The 26,442-nt window shown below is 45.3% G+C and overlaps 1 protein-coding gene across 1 annotated transcript in view; it reads right to left on the reverse strand.

Annotated features, from left to right (window-relative positions):
• Positions 1-741: 741 nt before the first annotated feature.
• Positions 742-26,442, reverse strand: part of UTP6 (UTP6 small subunit processome component) — a 32,188-nt gene continuing 6,487 nt past the window's right edge. The window contains exons 3-19 of the mRNA XM_055133756.1: positions 24,687-24,728; positions 24,345-24,437; positions 21,627-21,674; positions 21,251-21,314; positions 20,080-20,198; positions 18,389-18,466; positions 16,827-16,908; positions 15,697-15,778; positions 13,842-14,029; positions 11,786-11,865; positions 11,375-11,452; positions 8,942-9,121; positions 7,419-7,499; positions 5,977-6,086; positions 4,642-4,708; positions 2,715-2,787; positions 742-1,161 (exon numbers count right to left, since the gene is read on the reverse strand). Of these exons, the coding sequence (XP_054989731.1) occupies positions 1,004-1,161; positions 2,715-2,787; positions 4,642-4,708; positions 5,977-6,086; positions 7,419-7,499; positions 8,942-9,121; positions 11,375-11,452; positions 11,786-11,865; positions 13,842-14,029; positions 15,697-15,778; positions 16,827-16,908; positions 18,389-18,466; positions 20,080-20,198; positions 21,251-21,314; positions 21,627-21,674; positions 24,345-24,437; positions 24,687-24,728 (1,623 nt within the window). The 3' untranslated portion in view covers positions 742-1,003. The remainder of the gene's footprint in view (positions 1,162-2,714; positions 2,788-4,641; positions 4,709-5,976; positions 6,087-7,418; positions 7,500-8,941; positions 9,122-11,374; positions 11,453-11,785; positions 11,866-13,841; positions 14,030-15,696; positions 15,779-16,826; positions 16,909-18,388; positions 18,467-20,079; positions 20,199-21,250; positions 21,315-21,626; positions 21,675-24,344; positions 24,438-24,686; positions 24,729-26,442) is intronic.

Raw genomic sequence — 26,442 nt, forward strand, 5'->3', positions numbered from 1 at the left:
AGTAATTCCTGAGTTCCTAGGAATAAGCCCTGAGCATCGCCAGGGGTATGCCACAAAAACAAAAAAATAAAAAATAAAGAATGACTGAAAAAGTCAGTGCGGTGTTATTTCCAAGAGTAGGCAACAGCGCCCTCTAAGGATTAGGGGAGAGCTGGTAAGAAGCAGGCAGGCAGGCAATAGTGGGCTCTGTTGATTCTGGTTGAGTGCTTTGTTTAAACAAGGGTGATTTCTAGGAGGCCACTGAGTCATTTTTCTGAAAAGGGGGTAGCAGGCCAAATATATCTGGGAACAAATGGATCTAATGGTAGAAATCCAATTCTGACAAAGGAAACCAAATTAAATGAGTTTAAAAATCCAAATGGCAGTACTGTAGGATACTTTTTCTTCAAATTCTCCTATTCCCTCCATACTTTCTACAACGCATACCACATGTACTTTTGTAGTAAGAGAATAAGGGCCAGAGAGATAGTTGGGTGGGTAGGTCCTTGCCTTACGAGCAGTCAAACAGGATCAATCCCTGGCACCCCATTTGGTCCTTCGAGCTCCTTGAGGAGTGATCCCTGAGTGCAGGCCAGGAGTAAGGGAATGAGCCCTGAGCACCACTGGGTAGGGCCCCAAACGCCAAACCAAAGAATAAACACAGAATTGTACCAAACAAACAGAGCTGTACCTTCTCCTCCATTGTGGCTCATCCCTAAGTATAAATATTCATAGCTGAGCAGAGATAAGAAAAGACACTCAACTGGTATCATTTCCATGTATTTTAGAAAACATGTAGGACCTACAGTTAGGTCAGGCCTCTGGCCAATAAAGAATGTTTCTCTTTTCTAAGCATAAAATATTATGCATTAAAAAGATTTGTGTGTCTCAAAACCCAAGAGCTGTCTTGTCTGCCCGCTCTGAGCAGACGGTAGATGAACCCGGGCCTGGAGCAGGTGAGAGGCTCCCAGCACTGTGGCTCCGGCGGGGATGGGGGGGAGGGGGAGCTGCGCTCTTCCTCTCGTCACGACTGGCAGGCCTGGTGCATCGCATGTTTAGTCACAAACTCCTCTGCTGCCTCCCCCTGCAGCATCTTCATGGCTCGCCAGTAGATCTGCCCACAGTTCTCAGGTCTACCCAGGGGATGTTTCAATTCTTCTTTGATGTAATCCATCCAAAGGTCTTTAAACGGAACAAAAAAAATAGTACTGTAAGCAAGTAATCAGACAAGTGACAGATAAGGAACAGAGAAACATAAATGACTATTACTGATTCAATACAAAAATGTTTGGCTTTGGTTTTGATATTTGATTTTGGGGCCATACTAGGCAATGCTCAAGGGCTACTCCTGGTTCTGCACTCAGGAATCACCTCTGGTGGTGCTTGAAGGACCATACGGGGTGTTGGGGATCAAACCTGGTCAGCTGCTTGCAAAGCAAACACCTTACCCACTGCACTATCTCTCTGGCCCTGTTAATGCAAGATTTTTGAGAAATTTAAATTCCTATATTATTTCCCTAGGGTCCTATGAATATTTCAACCAAAATAAAAATATTTAAGTACAAAATTTCACTTTAATCATAACAGGATATATTATTTCATAAACTCAAAAACAGACAGAACTTTAAAGAGGAGTCTGCTCCATCTTTTTCTATCAGGATAAACTAATCTCAGAAAGGTTGTTATACTCTTGTTAGCATTCTTAATAAAACTTGCTGAGTGAGCGAAAATATTTTCACTCATTTCATCAGGAAAGGTACAATAAAATCTTGTAAGAACAAGCATATTTTCCAGATGAGCTACATACACAAGCAAGTTTTTAAGTTCATAAATGAACAAATTTTTATGAACTAATTTATAGCCAGATATTTTTAACTCCTCCAAATGAGGATAATGTGGTAACAGCCAATGATAGATGTCATAGCATCCCACTACCCCTTTACTATATAACTCCCAATCCTTTTTGTTTTCTTTTCTTTTCTTTTAGGGCCACACCTGGCAGTGCTTACTCAGGAAATCATTCCTGGTGGGGCTCAGGGAACCATAAAGGGCACCAGGGATTGAACTGAGGTCAGCTGCATGCAAGGCAAGCATCTTTCCTGCTGTACTATCTCTCCAGTCCCTCTCAATCCTTTTTGGTCTAACTTATGTAATTTACTTTTCATTCCAATTATTTTTAAGTATTTTGGACTACACCCAGCCATGTTCAGGGGTTACTCCTGGCTCTGCACTCAGGAATCACTCCTGGCAGAGCTCAGGGGACCGTACGGGATGCAGGGGATTTAACCTGGGTTGACTGCATGTAAGGCAAATGCCTTACCTGTTGAACTATCACTCTGGCACCAAATATTACATTTATTAAAGGATATAAAGCAAGATTTAGTCCAGAGATCTTGACTAAGAAGACCCCAGACTCTAAGAGCTTTGCAAACCTGAAATGATAAACAACTTTATATCTATAACTATTTACACACAAAGTGAGCGACAAGGCCAGGATCAGAAAAGAAACCCAGTTTTATTCTCAAAGAGGACCATGATCCAAAAAGAAAAGAGGCATTTACAGGGCTGGAGCAATAGCACAGCGGGTAGGGTGTTTGCCTTGCATGCAGCCGACCTGGGTTCGATTCCCAGCATCCCATATGGTCCCCTGAGAGGCATTTACCCACCCAGCCTGAGAGATTACAGAAGTTGCATTCAAACACTACTGAATGGTGTTCATAATGAGGTTCACTCACCAGAATCTGCAGATCCGAACTCTCGAAGAGCCCTCTCGTAGTATTCTCTTAAATTCGCCATCTTGCAGGATTCCTAGCAAAAATGATCAGACCATCTCATTTATATGTCACAAATTCATTCAATCACATTTTAAGTTAGCTACCACCTAGCTATTAACTGAAAGGAAGAATGGGTGGGGTTTGAGACAAAGAGTCAGGTTTTCATCTAATCGAAAGTCAAATGAACTACTTACCAGAGTGACATAAATATCAAATAGTAATAAAAGCATTTGGACATGGTAGCCTTAAATTAAATTAAAATCTCAGTCTAATTAATTCTCAGTTGGGGAAATGTGGGCAGCATCACAGGGAAATGTAGACAAAAGCACTAAGAGATGAACAGGCCTAGGGGATAAACGGGGGAGGGTTTTAGTCCCTATGCCTAGGATTTCTTCTTTTTTAAATATCTGGCAATAATGAGTCCTGTCTCCCTTAAAACTGTATACAGGCAAAGATAACTAAATACTAATTATATGACCTTCAAAAGTTGTTTGAAGCCCTCTAGCCTTAGGTACTTCCTAGCTCATGGGATGAAGCAATATGCAGCAGGTAGGGCTTGCCCTGCATTTGGCCAACCCGGGTTCAATCCCCAGCATCCCGTACAGTCCACAAGCACCGCCAGCAGTGATTTCTGAGTGCGGAGTCAGGAGTAACCCCTGAGCACTGCTGGGTGCAGCCCAAAACACAAACAACAAAAACCTACTAAGAACACAGGAATGCACTTACAAGCAATACTAAAAACATGCGGCGGTGTATGAGTCACAAAAACAATACAAAACCATGTATACAGAAACACACAGATGAAAGGAAAACACAAAAAAATAAATACGGCTGGCTGTGGTTTTTTCATGGAATTACAAACACACTTAGGTATATTATTTTCACTGAGATTTTCCTATTATCAGCCCTCACTAGCAAATTTAATTTTTAAAAAAATCTTGCACTGGGCTGGGGAGATGGTTCACTTGATCCCCAGCACCACGCGGCCACACCCCCAACCCAGCACGTCCAGGCGATCCTCGGCATCACCCCGCCCAAGCACTAACCCACCGCACAACCAGAGTCCGGTAAGTCTCACCAGGTGTGCCCAAGAGTGCTTGGAAAGGCAAGAAATCTCTAAGGTCGAGCATCGGCTCTTATCTTACAACCCCAATACAGAGACAAACAGGGTGTTGCGGAGGAAGCAAGGTAAGGGACCTCGCTCCATCTAGCAGGGAAAGTTACTTAAGGCAACGGACATGACTGCCTGCTCATGTACTGTCTCCTCTTTGCTTCTGTCCACTCCTAAGTTATCTCTCTGAAAAAAGAATTAGACGAAGGGACCAGAAATAACTTTAGGGGCCATAGCATAACTTCTGTTTTTCTGGATGGTGCCAGGGATCAAAGCCAGGGGGGCAAAGTATGTGCTTTACACTGATCTACAGCCCAGCCTGTAATAAAACTTTTTAAGGAACAAACTGCCACCACAGATTAACAATCACCACACTTTCCCAGACAAGAAAAGCAGACAGGGGCCAGAGTGATAGTAGAGCAGAGAGGCATTTGCCTTGCACACGGCTGACCCAAATTCGATCCCCAGCATCCCACATGGTCCCCTGAGCATTGCCAGAAGTAATTCCTTAGTATAGGGCCAGATTAACAGATTAACCTCTGAGCATCACTGGGTGTGAGCCAAAAAAAAAAAAAAAGGCAGACAGAGGTAGAAGCTATGGTACAGCGGGAAAGGTGGGTTGCCTTGCATGCAGTTACATCAGCCACAACCCCGGTTCAAATCCCATACATAGTCCCCTAAGCACCACCAGGGGTCACTCCTGAGCACAGAGCCAGGCACAATTTAACCCAAAAACAAATAAATTAAAATTTCAACGCACACAAATTGAACACTTACCTGCTCCTTTTCGAATTGGATCATTTTCCTGAAAAAATCAACTGTAAAGGGACGGTTTTCCTGTAAACTATAAAGAAAAGGGGTAAGGAGAGTGTGTTTTAGAAGGAGGGGGAAAGACTGCTATCTTCCACAGTGACCCAAAGCTTCTTACATCCCATAAGTATACAACACATGGTTCCATCATGACCTGAGTGAGTGGTTCAGCTGGAGTGCATGCTCTGTATGCCTTTTATACTCAATCCCCAGCATTGAATGGACCTCTCTGTAGAGCTGGGAGCAGCCCCTGAGTAGCACCAGGTGAGGCCAAAAGAAAAACAGGAGAGAAAGAGAGTACAACGGCCAGGAAGCTTGCCCTGCACCAAGCTAACCCAGGTTCTATCTATGGTGGCACCAGATATGATTCCCTGAGCCCCACCAGGAGTGATCCCTGAGCACCAAGTCAGGAGAAACTCTGACTGAGCACCACCTTGTGTGGCTCAAAAACAAAAACTAAAAACTAAATTAAAAGTTCAATGGGTGAAGTTCAATGCAAGCAAACGCAAGCAAAGCCCAGTCATTTTCAACCTTCCACTCTCCAGTGACTAACCCCCATTAAACTCTTTCCTATCCATTTTCTTCCTGTCCTCTTCTTCCTAAGTGCTTCCCCCGAGGCCCCTCTTGTTGCCCAATGGCTGGGGTCACACACCCTTGGCTATGACACTTTGACATTGTCGTCTCACAGGAGGTCCCACGCTTTAGCCGGGGTATTCACACGTACCTGGCTACGCACACAGGACCTCGTATACGGTTAGGGCCCGGGGGATCACAAAGATCAGAGTGATGCCCTAGTGGCAGGGACAGAACCCAGGGCCTCACACACACAATGAATGCATCCACTGAGTCACAACCCTGCCGTTATGAAAAGCAACTTTTAAAATAAAACAGTCATACTCTTCAAGCCCATGTTCTCCCCTGAACACATATCTCACTTGTTTCCTTGCGTGGTTATTTCCAGCCTGGAGAAGCTATGTTCTCTCCTGAACACACATTTCCCCTCTTTCTCTACTCTCACATCTTTCTAAGCAAGTCTTTTCAATACAAATTACTGACCTTAACTAAAAATAATTAAAATAAAATACAAAATATTAAGTGTTTTTTTTCTATTAATGATGGAATTAAAGTAGTTCATAATCTCTTTTCTTCCCCCACAATGCCTTTTACCATGCAAAAGAAGACAGAGGGCAAAAGGGGAACGACTTTTGAAAAAGTCTCATTCTGCTTCCTCAGTTTCTGCCACAGGTAATCAGGGCAGGAGAACAGTATGGGACAGAGAAACTAGAAACATCCCAGAATTACCTTTTAAACACAGATCTCGCCTTCTTATAGCCGCCACTTCTATAGGCCCAATCCAGGTACTTAACCTTCAGAGTGACTGAGTTGGGGCCAGTGACAGCTAAAATAGCTTTCTATGAAAGAAAAAAAAAAAAAAAGGTGTAAGGAAACCCATACTTACAAGAGAATTTTTTTTTTTTGTATAGACAAAGGTTTTAATTCTAATTATTTTGACATTTTGCTTACTAGGTTTTCTTTTTTATCCCACATAAGGGAGAGAGCTCTCTCTTTACAGCTTTTTAAATTGTGGAAATGGTAACAAATACATACATATAGATGAATAGAGTTAATCTCCTGGAATTCCACAAAATTTTAAATCAATAATAAGTTAATAAAGCAATTTTTCAAAACCATATATTTTATATGTATATATTAAAATGTTATGAATAATTCAATGATAATATATTTTTTAATGTACATAAATAAATAAAGTCTACAAAAGTAAAAGTAAGAATGAAGAGAATGAAGAAAATATTAAAGGGAAAATGTGAATAGCTTTATGAAAGTATAAAGCATGTTTTATCCTAAGAAAGGGAGTATTGACTTTGACTTTATGTTAGAAAATATACAATAGATACTATTTAAGATCTACATTAATAAGTATAAGCTTGTAATTAAAAATTCCAATATGTAAAAATGATTCACCTAATCAGACATAGAACATCCAGGATCAATGAACACTAATTCATTATAAAAATGTATAAACTCCCTTAGCAAGGGAGGGGTAAAAACAAATTGTTTTTTAATATAGTAGTGGACAACTTTAAGTACCACAAATGAATGCCATACTCTGCCAAATACTGAGAAGTTTCTCTTGTCTTTTTTTTTTTTTTTGGAAAGTTACAAAGTTTTCAGGTTTATGTCTCAGTTATACAATATTCAAACACCATCCCTTCACCAGTGCCCATATTCCACCACCAAAATCCCCAGTATACCCCCCGCCCCCGCCCCACACCCCAACTGTATAACTGATGAATTTCACTTCATTTTCTCTCTACCTTGATTACATTCCATATTGCAAAACAAAACCTTAGAAGAGAAAAATTTTTAAGGCTGGAGTGATAGTACAGCAGGTAGGGCACTTGCATTGCATACAGCTGACCTGGATTCGATCCCCAGCATCCCATATGGTCTCCTGAGCCCACCAGGAGTGATCCCTGAGAACAGTTTCAGCTTTCCAAGTACCACTGGATGTGACCCCCAAACCAGAAACAAACCAAAAAGAAAAGAAAGTGGGGGAGGCGGCAGAGAAAAAAAAATTTTCCAAACTCATCTCCTGCTGCTCAATGACAGTGCATGGGAATGCCTACTATGGAAACCTTCCTAAAGCTAGCCAGCGAGTGAACCTCTCTGCTCATTCTCCACACACAACAGACTTCAGACTTAGAACAGGGTCCTCCCAATACCTTAAAGATTGCTTCAGTGTCTTCCTGGCTTTTGGCCCCTTCACTCCACTCTGCCCAAGAAATCCACAATGGCAGACAGTCCTGCACATGAGGTTTGGAAAAAAAAAAATTAGAAAATGACAGCTTAGCACTAAACTTTATAAACAATCACTATAAAGACAGGTTCCTCCTAAGAGAGTATACAATACAGTCTATTTCCCTTTTAAGAAAATGAATATACAGTAGGGGTCTATTTCCCTCCTAAGAGAATATACAGTAGGGCTGGAGCCAGCAGGAAGAATGGGTCAGTACCCAGGCCACCTTCCAACCGAGTCACTCCCAGCAATGTTCTCCTGTTACTCCTAGTTCCCTTCTAGGGGGCTAGTTGGGGATGCCCAGCCTACAGCTATTCCCATCAGTTTCCTGTAAGGTCAGTAAACAGTTAGCCACCCACAGCCAGTGAGACACAGCCTGGCCTTCTCTCTGCTATCCAGGACCCACACACAAATTCTTTTTTTTTTTTTTTTTTTTTTTTTTGCTTTTTGGGTCTCACCCGGCGATGCACAGGGGTTACTCCTGGCTTTGCACTCAGGAGTTACTCCTGGCGGTGCTCAGGGGACCATATGGGATGCTGGGGATCGAACCCGGGTCGGCCGCGTGCAAGGCAAACGCCCTACCCGCTGTGCTATCGCTCCAGCCCCCCCCCACACACAAATTCTAACCAATGTTGCTGAATGAACAGACCTCTACTAGGTCCCAGAGACACACCCAAATGAGCAATCAAACAGTAACTACAATTTTTGCGCCCTGCCCCCCCAATCTTTTGGGATGTTTTTTGTCTTTTTCCTCCTGCCAACAGAAGAGATTTGTTGAAAAGCTTTATGGTTCAGAAATACAGGTGTGTTTCAATATTAGGTTCATTCAATAGTAGGTTCAGCTTTGGGACTACGTGAGAATATCCTATTTCTCTTATAAAAGACCTCAAAAGAACAGGAATTTTTACATCACTTAGTCCACTTTCTAATAATGAGTTAGAAACAGTCAGGGAGGCAGCTCAATGGCAAACAGGCCACACATGTGAGTGCTCAAGCACCAGGAAAGCCCACACACAAAATCGGAAACAGACTACTAAATAAAAACAAATCTTTTCTTCCTTTTCCTGTGCCAGCATCAAACCCAGGACCTCACCCATCTGAGCATGTGCTCTACAGCAAACCACATCCCAGCCCAAATTCTTTGAGTCTGCACTCCTGTGCCAAGCCACAAATGCACTCTCAGAGGCCAGAGAGATAGTACAGTGGGTAGGGTGCTTCTTGCATGTGGCCAACCACGGTTCGATCCCCAGCACCCTAAATGGTCCCCGAACACCACTAGACGTGATTCCTCAGTGCAAAGCAAGGACCAGCCCCTGAGCATTATTGGGTGTAGCCCCAAAACAAAACAAACAAGCACCCTCCAGGCAGTGCTCCTGAGACAATGGGCTTTGGCAGAAATTCTGCCAGTTTTTCCCAAACAAAATGAAATGTAAACGCTCCAAGTCAGACCTGGGGTTTCAGCTTTCCCAGGGCTTCTTCAAAGAGCAGAGCAACGTCGGGGCTCTTGGCCGCAATCAGCACCTGCAGCTTCATCTGCCACATGGTTGCCGAGTGGCTCAAAGACTCGGTCCCCGCCACAGCCACCTCCAGCGCTTCCTTCATGCAGTCATGGGTCAGCAACAACTGAATCTGGAGAAGACAGAGCATCGCTGGGAAATTCACAAAGGAGAGCAAAACAACACAGGCAAATAGGGGACTCAGGTGTGAGCAGTTTCAGCATTCTTGCTGGAAAAAGACACACACACACACACACACACACACACACACACAAACACACACAGCAGTTTCAGCATTCTCGCTGGAAAAAGGCATGCAAACATACACACACACACACACACACACACACACACACACACACCATTCAATTCCCTGCTTCTATCCCAAGGAGATATCAAAAATAGGGAAGAAGCAAACAGAGGATCTAAATAATTTGGGAGTTTTCGTAGAATGACTGCTCTCATTTATGGAATATAAAGTAACAGAATGGGAGACTAACACCCAGAGACAACAGAGATAAGGGCCAGGAGGATTGCTCCACAGCTTGAAGCCGGCCTCACATGCTAGGGGGAAAAGCAGCTGGGATAGAGAAGGGACCACTAAGTGAATAATGCTTGGAGAGCTCGCTCGGGAGGGGAGATGTGTGCTGAAAGTAGACTACAGACCAAACATGATGTCCACTTACCACCTATATTGCAAACCATAACACCCAAAAGGAGAGAGAGAGTGAAAGGGAATGTTCCTGCCACAGATGCGGGGCTGGGGGGAGGGATGGAGGAGGGTGGCAGGAGGGAGGGATACTGGGAACATTGGTGGTGAAGAATGGGCACTGGTGGAGGGATGGGTACTCGATCATTGTATGACTGAAATGTAATCACGAAAGTCTGTAAGTTTGTAACTGTATCACATGGTGACTCATTTAAAAATATTTAAAAAAATAAATAAAATAAAACCTAAAGGAACAGCAACAAAAAAGGTTTGTGGGGTGAGGACCAGAACAATAGTACATGGGTATGGTGTTTGCCATGCACATACATGACTCGGGTTCAATCCCTGCATCCCACTCCAAGCCCCTCCAGGAGTGATCCCTGCGGGTAGAGCCAGGAGTAAGCCCTGAGCAAAGCCAGGAGTGGAACCTCCCCTCCTTCCCCCCCAAAAAAAGATCTGTGGTGTGACAAGAAAAAAATTTATTCATTCAAATCCAAATTGACATTCTATAAACTGGTAATTTTTTTTGAGGGGGGTAGGGGCCTTTGGGGTCACACCCTAAGATATGTTCAGGTCACCTAGCTTGGATGCTTTTGCTCTGGCTCCTAACTGATACAACCTAAAAAGTGTATCAAAATACACTTTTTAAAGTGTATTTTGATGATAAGCTCAACAAGAGAATTAATTCATTAATTAATTAATTTGGGGGGGGGGTTGGGTCACACCCGGCGATGCACAGGGGTTACTCCTGGCTCTTCACTCAGGAATTACTCCTGGCAGTGCTCAGGGGACCATATGGGATGCTGGGATTAGAACGCAGGTTGGCCATGTGCAAGGCAAACGCCCTACCCGCTGTACTATCGCTCCAGCCCCCAATTCATAAATTCTTAATTCATTTTTTAAATTGTTGCTGGAGAAATAGTAGAGGGTCACTGGCCTTGCATACAGCTGGCCTGGGTTTATCCCTGGTATCCCATATGGTCCCCTGAGCAATACCAGGTGTGATTCCTGAGTGCAGAACCAGGAGAAAGCCCTGAGCAACACTGAGTCTGGTCCCATAACAAACAAATAAGTAAGTGTAGGAGAGGGTGTGGAGAAAAAGGGAATTCTGGTGCACTGTTGCTGGGAATAGAACTAGTGCAAACATTTTGAAAAACATTACAGAGCTTCATTAATAAGCTAAAGGACCAGACTGGGGGTTGGAGTGATAATACAGCGGGTAGGACATTTGACATGTGGCCGATCCAGGTTCGATCCCCAACATCCCATGATCCCCTGAGCACTGCCAGGGTAACACCTAAGTGCAAAGCCAGGAGAGTAACCCCTGAGCACTGCTAGGTGTGACCCAAAAAAGACCAGACTGAAGAGATAGTACTGCGGGTAAAGCACTTGCCTTGCACATGCCCGGCCTGGCTGGGTCCCTGGCACAGCATACAGTCTCTTAAGTCCCACTGTGACTGACCCCGAAGCCCAGAGCCTCTGAAGCCAGCTCTGAGAGATGCTGAATGAGCCCCAAAAAACCACGCCCATATACAACAACAGCAATTAAAGACAGAGCTGCTGTAGCAATTCCACTTCTGAGTTTAACTATCCGAAAATATAGAAATCATAACTGTATATATCAAAACACATGAACCAGCACAAACCAACTAGAATCGAAGTTCCCCACATACTTACCCATTGCTTGTACTGGAACTCTGGTAAAAGCTTGAGGTTGTGTGCTTTCCTGAAAGCAGTCATGGTTCTTTCCAGTCTCTGAAATCAGAAGAACCCCACAGTCGATTCAAAAGATCCCAGCAGGAGTCTGTGGTCTCTGGAACATCAGAAGCAGCCCAGGGCAGGAGAGAGAACTCAGTGGGCAGGGTGAGGATGAGCTGGGCAGTTGCAGGAAGCAGAGTCCAGCAGGAGGACACTTCCAACTGTACAGGGCAGACTCAAGGCCTTAGAAGGGTATGTCACTCGCAGGAGAAAGGGAAGCAATGAATGAAATTCCGGGATGCTGTCCCGAACCACGAAAGAGCTGTGAAGAATGTTCTTTTCTAAGACACTCCCTTTTAGTTGATCACCAAAACCACATAAAATCCTTACCTTCCCTCTGAGAAACTGACTACTTGTCTTCTTATTAAATCTTTCCAGGCAAAAGCTGATATAACATTTCCACATGGCTTCTGGAAAAGTCACAAAGATGAAGTTGATCAGGTAATCAATTCTTAGTTTAATCATCACCACAAATATTTTTCTTGAAAGGAAAAATTCCTCTAAGGAGTATTTAGGGTTCATGAAACAAACAATACCCAGGGAGGGCATTTACCTTGCATGCAGCCAACCAAGGCTCGATCCCCGGCACTACATGTGATCTTTCAAGCCCAGTGATCCCTGAATGCAGAGCCAGGAGTAAGCCCTGAGTGCTGCTGAGTGTGGTCCAAACCCTATCCGCACCCCACCCCCCAAAAAGAGAAGAGTTAAACTGCAGGTGGGAATGTAAGTCAGCAGTAGAGCACTTGCCTTGCATGTGTGAAATCCTGGGTTCCATCCCTGACACTGGGGTGAGGGGGGAACACATACACACACACAACAAGAATTTAAGATAGTCTAAGGAGGGGCGGGGGCAGGAGGATTCTGATTATCACTTATATAAGCATATAGGGATCAAGAGATGGTCCAGTGGGTTCAGTTTCTGGGACTATCCAGTGCCCAAGCATTGCTGGGTGCAGCCTTGGAGGCCCCCAGAAACTCCAAGGGCCCAAGAAGCAAAGAATCACTGGCTCAGATGGCCAAGAACCCAAGAATCTGACCACTGCCTGGGAGGACCGCCACCAAAAACAAAAAGCAAATAAGGGCTGGAGTGATAGTACAGTGGGTAGGGCATTTGCCTTGCGCACAGTCAACCCAGGTTTGATCACTGGCATCCCATATGGTTCCCCAGCACCACCAGCAGTAATTTCTGAGCACAGAGCCCGAAATTAGTCCTGAGCATTGCTGGGTGTGACCCAAAAAACCGAGACAAAAAAAAAAAAGCACCTCAAGTGTTAGGGAAAAAACAGCCTTAAACATACACACACACACACACACACACACACACACACACACACAAACACACTTTTACCTTTATTCTCCATTGTTACAAATTTTAAAAGGAAATCTGTATCAAAAGGAGAAAAGGAGAGGGAGAGAGAGAGAGAGAGAGAGAGAGAGAGAGAGAGAGAGAGAGAGAGAGAGAGAGAGAGAGAGAGGAGAGAGAGAGAGAGACACCTCTACAGGCAGGTGGGGTGGTGGGAGGTGGGGATGATAGGAGGGAACCTAGAAACACTGGTGCTGGGAAACGTACACTGGTGGAGGGGTCAGTGTTGGAATACTGTACGACTGAAATCCAACCATGATTGTACATACCTTATGAGGGTATATCTCACAGTGATTCAATACAAAGGCTAAAGGGGCTGGAGTGACAGTACAGTGGGTAGGGCGTTTGCCTTGCACTCGGCCTACCCAGGCTTGATTCCCAGCATCCCATATAAGTCTCCTGAGCACCGCCAGGAGTAATTCCTGAGTGCAGAGCCAGGAGTAACCCCTGTGGCCCTCCCCCCCAAAAAAAGCAATAAATAAACAAAAAGCTTGAAAAAAAAAAAAGGTGAAGAATCTTCTGCATTACCATTTCCTAATACATGAATATAAATACCACTGTACTCAAGGGAAACCGCGCAAGCTGCCTCTCGGGGCCTAGGGACACCTCAGTGGTAGCACATCTGCTTTGGTGCATGAGGACGAGAGTTCAAGTCCCAGCAGAACTTCCCACACTGCAGTGCACCCATGACCCCTCGTTTCAAAATAGGCCGACACCTCTAAGTGCGCCACAACGACGCAGGGGCTAGTGCCACAGTACAGTGTGCACGGCCCAGTGAGGCCTGAGGCCACAGGCATTCACTGCCCCGAACATCCCAACAGGAAGGGACGGGAGACGAGAGACAGAGGATACAACCGAGTAAAGGACCACCTGACCATCGAGGGAAGCAACTGGATGGGACATCAAGGCACACTGTAAACAGGCCTCCGGGGAAACTGCTGACGAAGCCTGGGCCAAGGGAGCCTCGGGCTCACGATCAAGCCCTGGCCCTTCTCCAGCCCCGAAGGGCCCAGTGGCACTCACCTGTCGGGAGCGTCTGCACCGCCTCTTCATACACCGCACAACACCGCTCCTCCTTCCGGTCCACCGCCGCCGCCTTGGCTTGTTTCGTCACCGGCTGCTGCTCCTCCTCCGGCTGAGCCCCCAACTCCAGCTCTCGCCGAGCGACATAATCCCACGTGAGGGGGTCCCCCGTGTGCAGGGCCTGCAGACTGAAAGGGAGTTCACTGGCAGGGGGGCTCTCTGGGAGCCTCGCTCAGAGTGTCAAGCACAGGCCTGTGCTCAAAAACAGCATTTGTCAACCCGGGGCATATGGACCCATGTGTCCCCCCGAATATTCTGAGGAAGCCACATGGCCCTAGGGGGCCTCAGCAATGAAGTCCAAGCACTGAAAATGTCAGGTCCATACTGCTAGGTCAGGCCAAGTATTCAAGGAGTGATACTCATGAGACCCAAGCACCACATGAGTCACCTCACTCCCAAAGGAAAAGGAAATAGCCACACAGTAGGACTATTATGGGCTACTATTAACTCTCAAGGGCCTTTAATCAAGTCCCAAGGACCAGAGCCATAGTACTGTGGATAGGGTATTTGCCTTGCATATGGACTAGAGCAATAGCACAGCGGGTAAGTCATTTGTCTTGCATGCGACTGACCTGGGTTCGATTCCTCTGTCCCTCTCAGAGAGCCCAGCAAGCTACCGAGAGTATCCCACCCACACAGGAGACCCTGGCAAGCTACCCGTGGTGTATTCGATATGCCAAAAACAGTAACAACAAGTCTCACAACGGAAACGTTACTGGTGCCCACTCAAGCAAATCGATGAACAATGGGACGACAGTGCTGCAGTGCTAGAGTACATGGCCTACCCAGATTCGATTCCCAGTATCCCATATGGTTCCCCGAGCACCCCCAGGAGTAATTTCGAGTGCAGAACCAGGAGTAACCCCTGAGTATTAGCCAGGTGTGACCCAAAAAAAGTTAAAAAAAAAACAAAACTCTCAAAACTGTGAGATTCAATGCTGAATAAAACTACCTGCAACACTCAACCACTAGCCCACTAGTATGCCCAAGCACAATTCTCTCATTTTAGGAACAAAAGAAATGCCAAAAAAGCAGAAACACAAATTTTTATGTTAAAGGAAGGATATCTGTTGTTAAACAAAGGCAATTTCACAAGAGGAGTCAGTGAGTCAAACAATTTTTCCAAGGACATTTTCACCATGACATGGTGGTTCTAAAACTTAAGCTTTCTTGGACTGGAGCGATAGTAGAGTGGGTAAGGCATCTGCCTTGCAGGCAGCAGACCCAGATTCAATCAAAGCACCTCACATGGTCCCCGTTCCCCCCCCCCCCCAGTCTACAAGTGATTCCTGAGCAATGAGCCGGGAGTAAGCCCCAAAGCACAGCCAAGCATGGTCCAAAGAAACCTCAAATCCATAGCTTTCTTCTAAGGATTAAGTGTGATACCTTCCTTCTCCCTTTCTAAACATCCAAACTTCAAAACCTTAATAGACAGCCAGAGAGCTACAACAACAGACAGGATGCTTGCCTTGTATGCAGTTGACCCAGGTTTGATCCCCAGCACTACATATGGTCCCCTGAGCACAGAGGTATGGCCCAAATCACCCCCAATAACCCCTCAAAAAAAAAAAAATATATATATATATGGGGCCAGAGAGATAGTGCAGTGGGTAGGACATTTACAAGTGGCCAACCAGGGTTCAATCCCTGGCATCCCATATGGTCCCCTGAGCCCCACCAGGAGTGATCCTGAGTGCAGAGCAGGAATAATCCCTGAGGATCACTAGGTGTAGTCTGAAAACCAAAACACAGAAGATAGGAAACACATTTTCCATCTTTCCACTACTTTACTTACTCATCATAAATTTCTTTTTGCAGATCTTTGGCAAAATCAAATAACTGTGCAATTGAAAGCAATGACACATGAAATTCCGCACCTAAAACATAAACAAGAAGGAAGGAATAAAACTCTAAAGTACCACTGCAAGTCAAACGTTCACCCTGCTATTTTTGTGGACTTAGAACCAGAGCTCAGAGGCCTGGGACCTCTCCCAGAAATGCTACATAAGAATATCAGTCAGGACCACATCTGGGGACGCTGCACTGCTCGGGCCACCAGAGGTGCACCTGGCATGTTCAGGGGCCTCCAGGGCCACAGCCAGCATTGTTCAGGGAAACATGTGGCACCAGAGACCCAAGTCAGGGCCTGGCACATGCAACGCATATGCTCGGGCCCTTTGAACCATCTCCCTGGTCCTTAAGTTCAACAACATGAACCACAATTGGGAAATGGGACAAAACAAAAAATTCCACAGTCCACTATATAAGCAAAGTCATTATGAATGTTTTGGAGTTTTCAGATACCTGGTGGGCTTGTATGTTTGTTTCTGCTTTTGTGTTTTGCTTTTAGAGTAACACCCACCAGGGGTCAGGGGCAGTACTCAGGAGTGACCTTTGGCATTGTTCATGGGGGAAATCAACCATATGTGGTACTAGGGACTGGAACAGAGATAAGTTGCAACTTTTCAAAATCAGCTGAGTGGGAGCTGGAGCAACACAACAGCAGGTAGGATGTTTGCCTTGTACACGAACCCTGTTTCGATCCCCAGCATCCAATATGGTACCCTGAGCACCACTAGGAGGAATTCCTAAATGCAAAGGCAGGAGTAACCCCTAAGCAATGCCAGGTGTGGTCCAAAAGATAAATTAATTAAATAATAATAATAATAAGCTGAAGGGCTGGAGCAACGAAACAGCAGGTAGGGTGTTTGCCTTGCACACAGCCAACCCAGGCTTAATACCTAAGACCACATACTGTCCCCCAATACCTGCAAGAAGTGATCTCTGAGTGCAGGGATAAGCCCTCAGCACTGCTGGATGTGCCTCCCCACACACACACACAAAAAAAAAAACACAAAAAAATAAGCTGAGCCTTCCTAGAAATAGAATGTTTCACTTTCCCATCATACCTTCCAAGATACTTACTTTTAATTTTGTTCACAGAATTTTTGTAGATGATCCGTGCCAACTCACCCTGAAGCACCTCCTCTGGATAATCAAGATTAGCCTAGAGCGTGTTAAACGGAACGTAACTTAACGGGCCATGCCAATAAGCAGAAACAGCACACGGATGACAATGAACAGACCTAGACTGCCTGTGGCCCGTGAGCTGTGACTGTCACCTCCTTCTCTGGGTCAGTTCCCTCCCTTGCAAAATGTGCAACATAAAATCTCTGCTCTCTCACCTGTGTCTCAGGCTCCGAGACGGCAGCAGGACCACAAGGCTTACAGCCTCCATTCTGAGCAGCTAAGCCAGGCGTCACCTGCTTTGTTTACTAATCTATGGGATACTTTTCTCAATTACAAAGTTCATGGGGCCAGAGCAACATTCAATGGGTAAGGCGATTGCTTTCCACGTGGCAGACCCAGGTTCAATCCCCAGCATCCCATAGGGTCCCCAGAGCACTGCCAGGAGTGACCCCTGAATGCAGAGCCAGGAGTAAACACAGCCAGATGTGCGCCCCCACTCCAAAAAAAAAAAAAAAAAAAAGTTCGGCCCTGAGGTTGGGCTGCCAGCTTAGGAGGACTGACATTCACACTCGGCAGGCAGGAGACCCAGGCCTGATTCCCTGAACACAGCCAGGGGAGACCCCAGAACACAAAGCTGGGAGTAGCTCCTGAGCAATTCCCAGGTGTGGCCTGAGCCCACCTCCCCACAAAAAAGAAAAAAACAAAAGTTCAGAGCAAAAAACCACAAAAGTAGATGAAAACAAAATTTCCTTTTTGAGTTCTTAGTTCTAACATTCTAAAACCAGTTTAAAATTATTCTTTCACGAGGGAAAAAATTATATAGAAAGAAAAAGAAATCTAGCAACCACATATTTTATGTAAAGCATTAATAGGACATTAAGGTTATAAATATTCAAGAATAGCACTTGGCTCTCGTATCAGTCACTGTCACTGTCACTGTCACTGTCATCCCATTGCTCATTGATTTGTTCGAGCGGGCACCAGTAACGTCTCTCATTGAGAGACCTATTGTTACTGTTTTTGGCATATCCAATACGCCATGGGTAACTTGCCAGGCTCTGCCATGTGGGCGAAATACTCTCGGTGGCTTGCCAGGCTCTCCAAGAGGGGCAGAGGAATCGAACACAGGTCGGCCGTGTGAAAGGCGAACGCCCTACCGCTGTGCTATCACTCCAGCCCGCCGCCGGGCCGGGCTCGTATCAGTAATAATTTTAAAGACCGCTTCAATTTATCCAAATGTTTATTTCTAGAACACAAAACCCCTCAAGCCAGGGGTATAGCTTGGCAATAGAAAATGCATATACGGCCCGGGGTTTGATCCCTGGTATGGTATGGCGGAGAGGGGGTGGGGGGCACAGGGCTGGAGGAGTGTTGACCCTTTCATTACTAAACCTTTCATTATTACTTATCGTCTCAAAATATGACACTACATAGAAAATAAAAAATAAATTCCAAAGGCTTTTACTCCCAAACAGGCTCAAAATTTATATACAAGTGACGATACATGAGGAGCTTACCACATCCATCTTGGCTTTATCGAATTCTTGCTTCTCTTTCCTCAACTTCTCAGCGTTCATCAGTTCCATCCGAAAGTACTACAGAGGGAAGACAGTGAACTGGAAACCTCTGAAAAATCAACTTTTGTTTTGTTTTGTTTCAGGGTGGAATGCTCAGGGTTTCCTCCTGGCTGTGAGCCCAAGAATCACTCTGGTGGTGCTCAGGGACCATGTGGGATGGCATGCATTGGGACTGGCGTGCAGGGTCAAGTGTCCTACCTGCTGGACTATCTCTCTGGCCCCAAAAGGCAAGTACCTTAATCTTTATTCTATTTCTCAGGCCCCTTAAGGTAGCCTTTTTGTTTATTTGTTTTGGTTTTGGGCTTTTAGATCACATCTGGCAGTGATCAGGGCTTACTATTGACTCTGCACTTGACGACCACTCCCGGCAGGGCACAGGGGACCATATGGGATGCCAAGGATCAAACCCAAGTCTACCACATGCAAGGCAAGTGCCAAGTGCCCTACCCACTGTACTACCGCTGCAGGCTCTAAGATGCCACTTTTCATTGTTAAATATTTCTTCTGAGAAATGTAGGTCAAGTGTCTATTTTATTCTGTGAGGCAAACTAGGCAACAACGTCATCCCGGTACTTGACCACCTATGAGCAGCCATTAGGAGATACAAATAAGGGATCTTCAATATGAGAAGCCATGGGGCCTGAGCAGGTAGGTGCTTGCCCAGCATGTGGCAGATCCAGGTTTTGATCCTTTGCACCACAAAGACAGAATGATGCCCGAGTATAAAGCCAGAAGTAAGCTCTGAGCACCACTGGGTGGGCCTCCTCTCCCCCGACAAAAAAAGGAAAAAAAAAAAAGGAACAAGGTCTGGTGATGTCACTCAAGTCAGAGCATACAAATTTAGTGTATTTGAGGCTCCAGATTATAAACGGGCAAAACACAACCCTGAGCACTGCCAGGAACAGTCCTGGTACCTCCAAAACTCCTCCAGGTGTGGCCCTAGGTGATCCTAAAACTCTCTCTCCCTCCCCCAGAAAATGACAGTCCAAATTCCTCTGCCCCCCAACCATAATGAGAAGGTAGTAGCTCACTCTCTAATAAACTGGAGAAAAAACAAGGTCGACAGTTAATACTGGTAAAGAAATACCCTCCTGGCTCCTTTCACCCAAGACCCCTATTTACCCCCTTCAGGGGCCAGAGAGATAGTGTAGCAGGTAGGGTACTTGCCTTGCACGTGGTAAACCTGAGTGCAAACCTCAGCACAACATATGGTCCCCCAAGCCCCACCCGGAAGGATCCATGAGAGCACAGCCAGGAGTAAGCCCTGACCACAACTAGGTGTGTTTCAAAAAAAATGAAAACAAAGACTTGGGGGTGGAGGGAACCGTTTAGGATCAACCCATTGCATCATACATGCAGATCCTAAACTCTAATTCTGAGCCACATCCCCAGCCCAAAACTGAAGTTTTTGTTTGGTTTCATTTGGGGGCCACGCCCGGTGGTGCTCAGGGCTTACCTGCACTCAGGGATCACCCCTGGCACCCTAGGGTCCATACAGGGTGCCAGGGATTTTCCTTCCCTCTGCAAGGAAAGTGCCCCACCCACGCGCCTGGAGTGCTTTTTAAACAATAAAGTCTATTAAGGACCAAACTGAAATAGTACTCTCTCATCTAATAAGCACAAATACTTACTTCCTGGTAAAGTTTCGGGCACTCTGGATGAAAGCGCAGAGCCCGAAGAAATAGCTGTCTTGCGCTTTCTGAAGATAAGCGATCTTCCATTTCCCATTTGGCCGCCATAATCCACAAAGCTACAAGAGAAAAACAGACTTCATTTCAAGAAATTAATCAAGCCAAACAAGGAAAGAGTAATGCTTCCATTTTCATATCTGACTTCTATTTATCATACCATTTACCACTAGCAACAGGAGCCAAAGCGGTACAGCAAGGGGGGAGCTTGCCATGCACGTGGCTGACCTGGATTCAATTCCCAGCATTCTATATGGTCCCTGAGCACTGCCAGGAGTAATACCTGAGTGCAGAACCAAGAATAACCCCTGAGCATCACTGGGGGTGCCAAAAAAAAAAAAAAAAAAGAAAAGAAACCTCGGGGCTGGAGTGATAGCACAGCGGGTAGGGCGTTTGCCTTGCACTCGGCTGACCCGGGTTCGATTCCCAGCATCCCATATGGTCCCCTGAGCAACGCCAGGGGGGAAGGTTGAGCCACACTGAGCAGTGGTTGGGGGTTGCTCCTAAAGGTGCTGGGAAGCCATGAGGTGATAAGGATTGAACCAGAGTGGGCGACATGCCAGGCAAGTGTCTTAACTCCTATACTATCTCTCCAGCCCTAGGACCAGAGGATCACCAGCACCACCAGGAGTAACCAAGGAGCACAGAGCCAGGAGTGACCCCTGAGCACCATGGGGTATGGCGCAAAAGAATAAGAGAAAAAAAAATAGTCCTGCTGAAACAAATGCGAGTAGGCAGGGATGAGGCAAGAAGCAGTTATCTGATCATAAAAATGTCCAATCTTGGGGCCAGAGAGATAATACAGAGGGTAGAGCCCTTGCCTCGCACACGGCCAACCGGGGTTCAATCTCTGGCATCCCATAGAGTTGGCCCCCCAGCACCACCAGGAGTGATTTCTGAGTGCAGAACCAAGAATAACTCCTAAGCATTGCTGGGTATGGCCCAAAAATCAAAAAATGTATCATAAAAAGGGAAAAACAAATGTCTAAGATCAAATACAAACTCTTAAAATTATTTCTTCTAGGTTTATCAAGCAAAATAAATTCCAAAATAACTACAGTCTATATAACAAGTGAAAAAAAAGAAAAAAGAACTGACAAGGATTTCACCATACCTGGCTTGTTTGAATGAATGGCCAACATAGCAGAATACACCTTGCTAAGCTGGGTTTTGTTAGCCTGTAAGAGAGGAAGGAATATTTTACTTACTGCACAGTAAGAAAATTAGTCTTAATCTATAAATAACCTGCACTATACCCTTCCCAAGGCTAAAATCCAATGGGGCAAGATCTGCCACTGCTAGAGATAAGGAAAACCATAACCATCCACACAACAAATGTATATAAAGCTACTTTTTACAGTATTTAAATAGTCATTCGGTTATGGAGATATACTGCAACAGCTCCAGAGAAAATCTAGCAGATCCCTCTTGAAGCTTTAACAGCAGCAGCCTAACCAAGTCAGGGAGGCAGACCCGACCCCAACACTCACCCACTTCTTACAGAAGACGATGTAAGAAAGCCAAAGTTGGACATCATCCTGCAGACAAAAAAAACAAAACAGTAAACTGACTGAATTTGAATTTTCTACATTTTTTGTTTTTGAGTCACACGCTACAATGCTCAGGGGTTACTCTGGGCTCTTCACTCAGGAATCACTCATGGCAGTGCTCGGGGAATCATACAGGATGACAAGGATCAAACCAAGTCAGCCACATGCAAGGCAAGCGCCCTATCCATGTACCATCACCCTGGCCCCTCTACATATATATTCTTTTTTGGGGGGGAAAAAAAAAAGGTTTATTGGGAAGTTCTGAGGAAGGGAAAGGGAGAGAGGGAGGGAGAGGGAAAGAAGGAAAGAGAGAGAGAGCCTCTCCATATTTTATATTTAAATTGTTTTGTTACAAACAGAAGCAGATTTCATATAATTCAATGTGTTACTACATCCTTAGACTCTTCCTCCCCAAGTCTTTAAAACTCTCAACCATAATAACATAATTAGCCTCTCGCACCCTCCCCATCCACCCTATCACATGTTAAACAAAATTTGCTGTCTAGGGGACAATGAGACAATACAGGAGTTTCAGCACTTGCCTTCCATGCAGCCAGCCTGGCTGGAACCCTGCATCCTTCCGACCCTGCATGGCCCTCAAGCACTGTCAGGAGCAATCTCTCAGCACTAGCATGTCCAAAGCAGTTCTTAAAGAATCTCAGACAGGGCCCAAGGCAATGGTAGAGCGGGTGGGATGTTTGCCTTGCAAATGTTCAACATGGGGACAATCCCTGGGTACAATACCTCATATGGTCCCCCAAGCACCACCAGGAGTGATTCCTGAGCTCAGAGCCAGGAAGCCCTGAGCTTCGCCAGGTGTGGCCAAAAAGCCAAAGAAAATGAAAGAGTCTCAATCTGAGGTAGAAACCCATAATTTGTCATTCCAAAAGAATCCGAAGGATTTCCTTCAGAACATGTTCTAATCCTAGAGCCACGCTTGGAGTCTTAAATGACTGAGATGCTGCTCCTACTCTAACCACTTATTCTCCACTCCAGGTCTTCAGGGTATTTCACTTCCATACCCAGAGAACAAACCCTAGTGTTCTGATCCAGAATCAAGTGCCCAATACAGCTTTCGGAGGCCAGGGAGATGCCCAGCAGGACAGGAATGCATGCTCTGAACCTTAGCCCTAGCCAAGATCTCATTTCCCTTCACCAGGGGAGAGGGGCCTCCGAGGGCACTCAGGTGACTCTCACAGGTACTCAGTCCAGCTCTGGGGCTAACAATTCTGCGCACAAGCGCAGGGTGCCAGAGGACACCAGGGAGGGAGCTCTGGGGGCTCTGAGGTGCTGGGGCCCTGCTCAGGCCGACCATGCGTCCCCCAGTCCTTATTTGTTTTGTTTGAGGGGGGGGGTCACACCTGGCTGTGCTGAGGGCTCAGTCGTGGCATGGTGGCACGGTGCTCAAGGATCATGTCTGGTGGGACTGGGAGGACCACGTGAGGTGTCAGGAACTGAAACAGGGCTGGCCACATACAAGGCAAGTGACCTACCTGCTGTCATATCTCTCTGGTCCTCATTTTATTTTTTTCCATAGTTGGTGTTTGAGTTTCTTGGTTTGGGGGCTGCACTCAACAATTCTCAGAGATCTCTCCCCAGCAGTGCCAGAGATCAAACTCAGGGTCTCGGCATGGCACCAGCCCTTTGAACAAGGTCCCCAGCACCCATTTTTGTTAATGTTTTCTATGAGCACTGCCAGGAGTGACCCCCAAACACAGAACTGGGAGTAGCTCCTGAGCACTATTGGGTGTATTCCAAACGTTTAAAAAAATGTCTACAGGGGCTGGAGCGATAGCACAGCGGGTAGGGCATTTGCCTTGCACGCGGCCGACCCGGGTTCGATTCCCAGCATCCCATATGGTCCCCTGAGCACCACCAGGAGTGATTCATGAGTGCAGAGCCAGGAGTGACTGCTGTGCATTGCCAGGTGTGACCCAAAAAGAAAAAAATTTTTAAATAAATAAATTTTTAAAATAAATAAATAAATAAATGTCTACAAAAAGAACACAGCCAGACAGAGAGCACAGAAGGTAGGTCACTGGTCTTCCAAGCTTCCACCCTCCTTTGAGTCCCTGCCACCATATATGGTCCCTAAGCACCGCCAGGGGTCATTGATGAGCACAAGTCAGGAATGGTCCCTGAGCCCTGCCAGGTGTGACCTAAACACCAAAAAAATTGCTTTTTTTTTTTTTGGTGTTTGGGTCACACCTGGCAATGCACAGGGGTTACTCCTGGCTCTGCACTCAGGAATTACTCCTGGCGGTGCTCAGGGGACCATATGGGATGCTGGGATTTGAACCCAGGTCGGCCGCGTGCAAGGCAAACGCCCTACCCACTATGCTATCACTCCAGCCCCGCTTTTTTTTTTTTTTTAAGGGAAAAAAACAGGACAGGCCAGAGAGAGTACACGGGAATTAGAAGCTTTTCTTTGCACACAACCAATCCCAAATTCAATCCCAAGCTCCACATACCAGCCCCAGCACCACTAGGAGTGATCCATGAGCACAGAGCCAGGAGTAATAAATCCTGACTATCACCAGGTGCAGTTCAAAAAACAAAATAAACAAAAAGACAAGAATACTATATTTGAATATTCAAATCATACTTAGGGTAATACTGTCTATATCTTACACAATCAGAGATGCTTTGACCACTTACTTTCCACTTTGCCGATGCTCTTCGAAAGACACCTTGTACCCTTTGTACAATGGAATTTTCAATCTCATCCTTCTTAAATGAATACCTAATGCGCTAAAAGGGACATTGGGGAAAAAAAAAGCCTGTTCAATCATTTATCCAAAACACCATTCCCACTTGGCCTTAAACAGTGTATAAAACATAGCAGCTAAGAAAGGAATGCAATTGCAAATAAAATATTCAAATTCTGTGCTTAACACACATCTGACCCAGGTCATCTTGCTGCCCAAACCCATAACTTAGCTAGAAGCCACAATATTTAATTGTACATTTTTCTCAACTTCCATAAAATCATCTACTTACAGCTCTTCTCCGCTGAATCAGCTCCAAAAGATTAATTTCATACTATGAAAGAAAAATATGCCAAAAATTTAAAAAAGAGAAAGCGAAATAAAAAACTATAACCATTTATATACTGGAAATACATTTACCTAACAAAACTAAAGTAAAAAAAAATTACTAGAAAACAGAAGAAAATTTATGGTGACATATGGTTTACAGCACAGTCTATCAGCTAAAAATTCACATCTGCAAAGTTCACAAATATGGATTAACAAGCATAGAAAACATCTTAGAGAGAAAGAAAGCATGTTACTAAAACCACAACTTTTTAGATTATAATAGCAATCACACGGTCAGGACAACCTGGGTATGACTGCCGGTACCACAGCATCCCCGAAGCACCACCAGGGAGCACAGTCCCAACCCCTAAGGTCTGTCTTAGAGAGTCTGAAGGAGCTGGTGAGTGAGCTCAGATGGGGGAGCACGTGCCCACTGCCTGCGAGGACCTGGGTCTCTCCATACTATGTGGCCCCCTGGGCACAGCTGACTATAGCTCTGGGGCCACCAGGCCCGAGCACCAAACTGTAGCCTACAGCACAGCGCCAGTCCTCACCAATATATACAGGCCAGTCTCCTGGCCCCTATTTTTAGACAAAGAAACAAAAACATAGCCTTTGGCTAAGACCTCCACATCCAGAAAACCATCTCAAGTCAGAAAACCATGTTCAAGTTGGAAGTGTTAAGCTAAAGACATAGTGTGATGAGGGCAAAACATTCCTTGTCCCAAACCATGAATTACCTTCTGAATGCTGACATCCACCGTCCTCTGCTAGGAGAACTTGCCCAGCACTTCAGTCAATTAGAATATATGCATACATAATATGTATTTGCTGTAATAGTCTTTGACGCATTCTTAATTTTTTTAATTAGTGTGAGCTGTAGGACCTCTTCTGAACCCTTAGTCAGGTCTCAAGTCTCTCGTTCAAGTGTTTCTGTTTTATCATCTGCACTCGGAATTTTTAGTCTTAAAACCTTTCATCTTGCAATTGGATTTTTCTGAATCCCTATGCTCTCATTCAACTCTCATTCAACACATTAACTTTTCTTTCCCCTCTGAAAATTGAGGAAAATTTGGGACTGTCAATTTACATCTATATATAGGGTTGGGTTTTTCTTTTTTTTTTTTTAATAGAACTTTTATTTTGGCTTTTTAGGTCACACTCGGCGATGCACAGGAGTTACTCCTGGCTCTGCACTCAGGAATTACCCCTGGCAGTGCTTAGGGGTACTTCCATATGGGATGCTGGGAATCGAACCCGGGTCGGCCGCGTGCAAGGCAAATGCGCTACCCGCTGTGCTATTGCTCCAGCCCCAGGTTGGGTTTTTCTTCAAGCTTTGCAGGACCGGGGATCAAACACAGGCCCTCACACACACACAGCAGGAGCTTTCCCACCAAGCAATACCCCAGCTCCTGTCATATATATTTGATCTTCATTCAGTGCTCCCAAGTATTTACTGGAATGAAAATGTATCAGCATATTTTTTTTCTATGCCGAAATATTTGGAGACATACTGACTTCCCAATTATCTTCCATCATCAAAATCACCCTCCACCTAAAACAAAAACACCAAATTTCTTGCTGAATTCCACACAGAGTTTTTAGCAGTCTCTGATCAACTACCACTTGTATCACTTGTCATCCTGTTGCTCATCGATTTGTTCAAACGAGCACCAGTAACATCTCCATTCATCCCTGTTGCATACTAGTGTAGCCCA

This window comes from Sorex araneus, chromosome 3 (assembly GCF_027595985.1).
Source record: "Sorex araneus isolate mSorAra2 chromosome 3, mSorAra2.pri, whole genome shotgun sequence".
Lineage (NCBI taxonomy): Eukaryota > Metazoa > Chordata > Mammalia > Eulipotyphla > Soricidae > Sorex > Sorex araneus.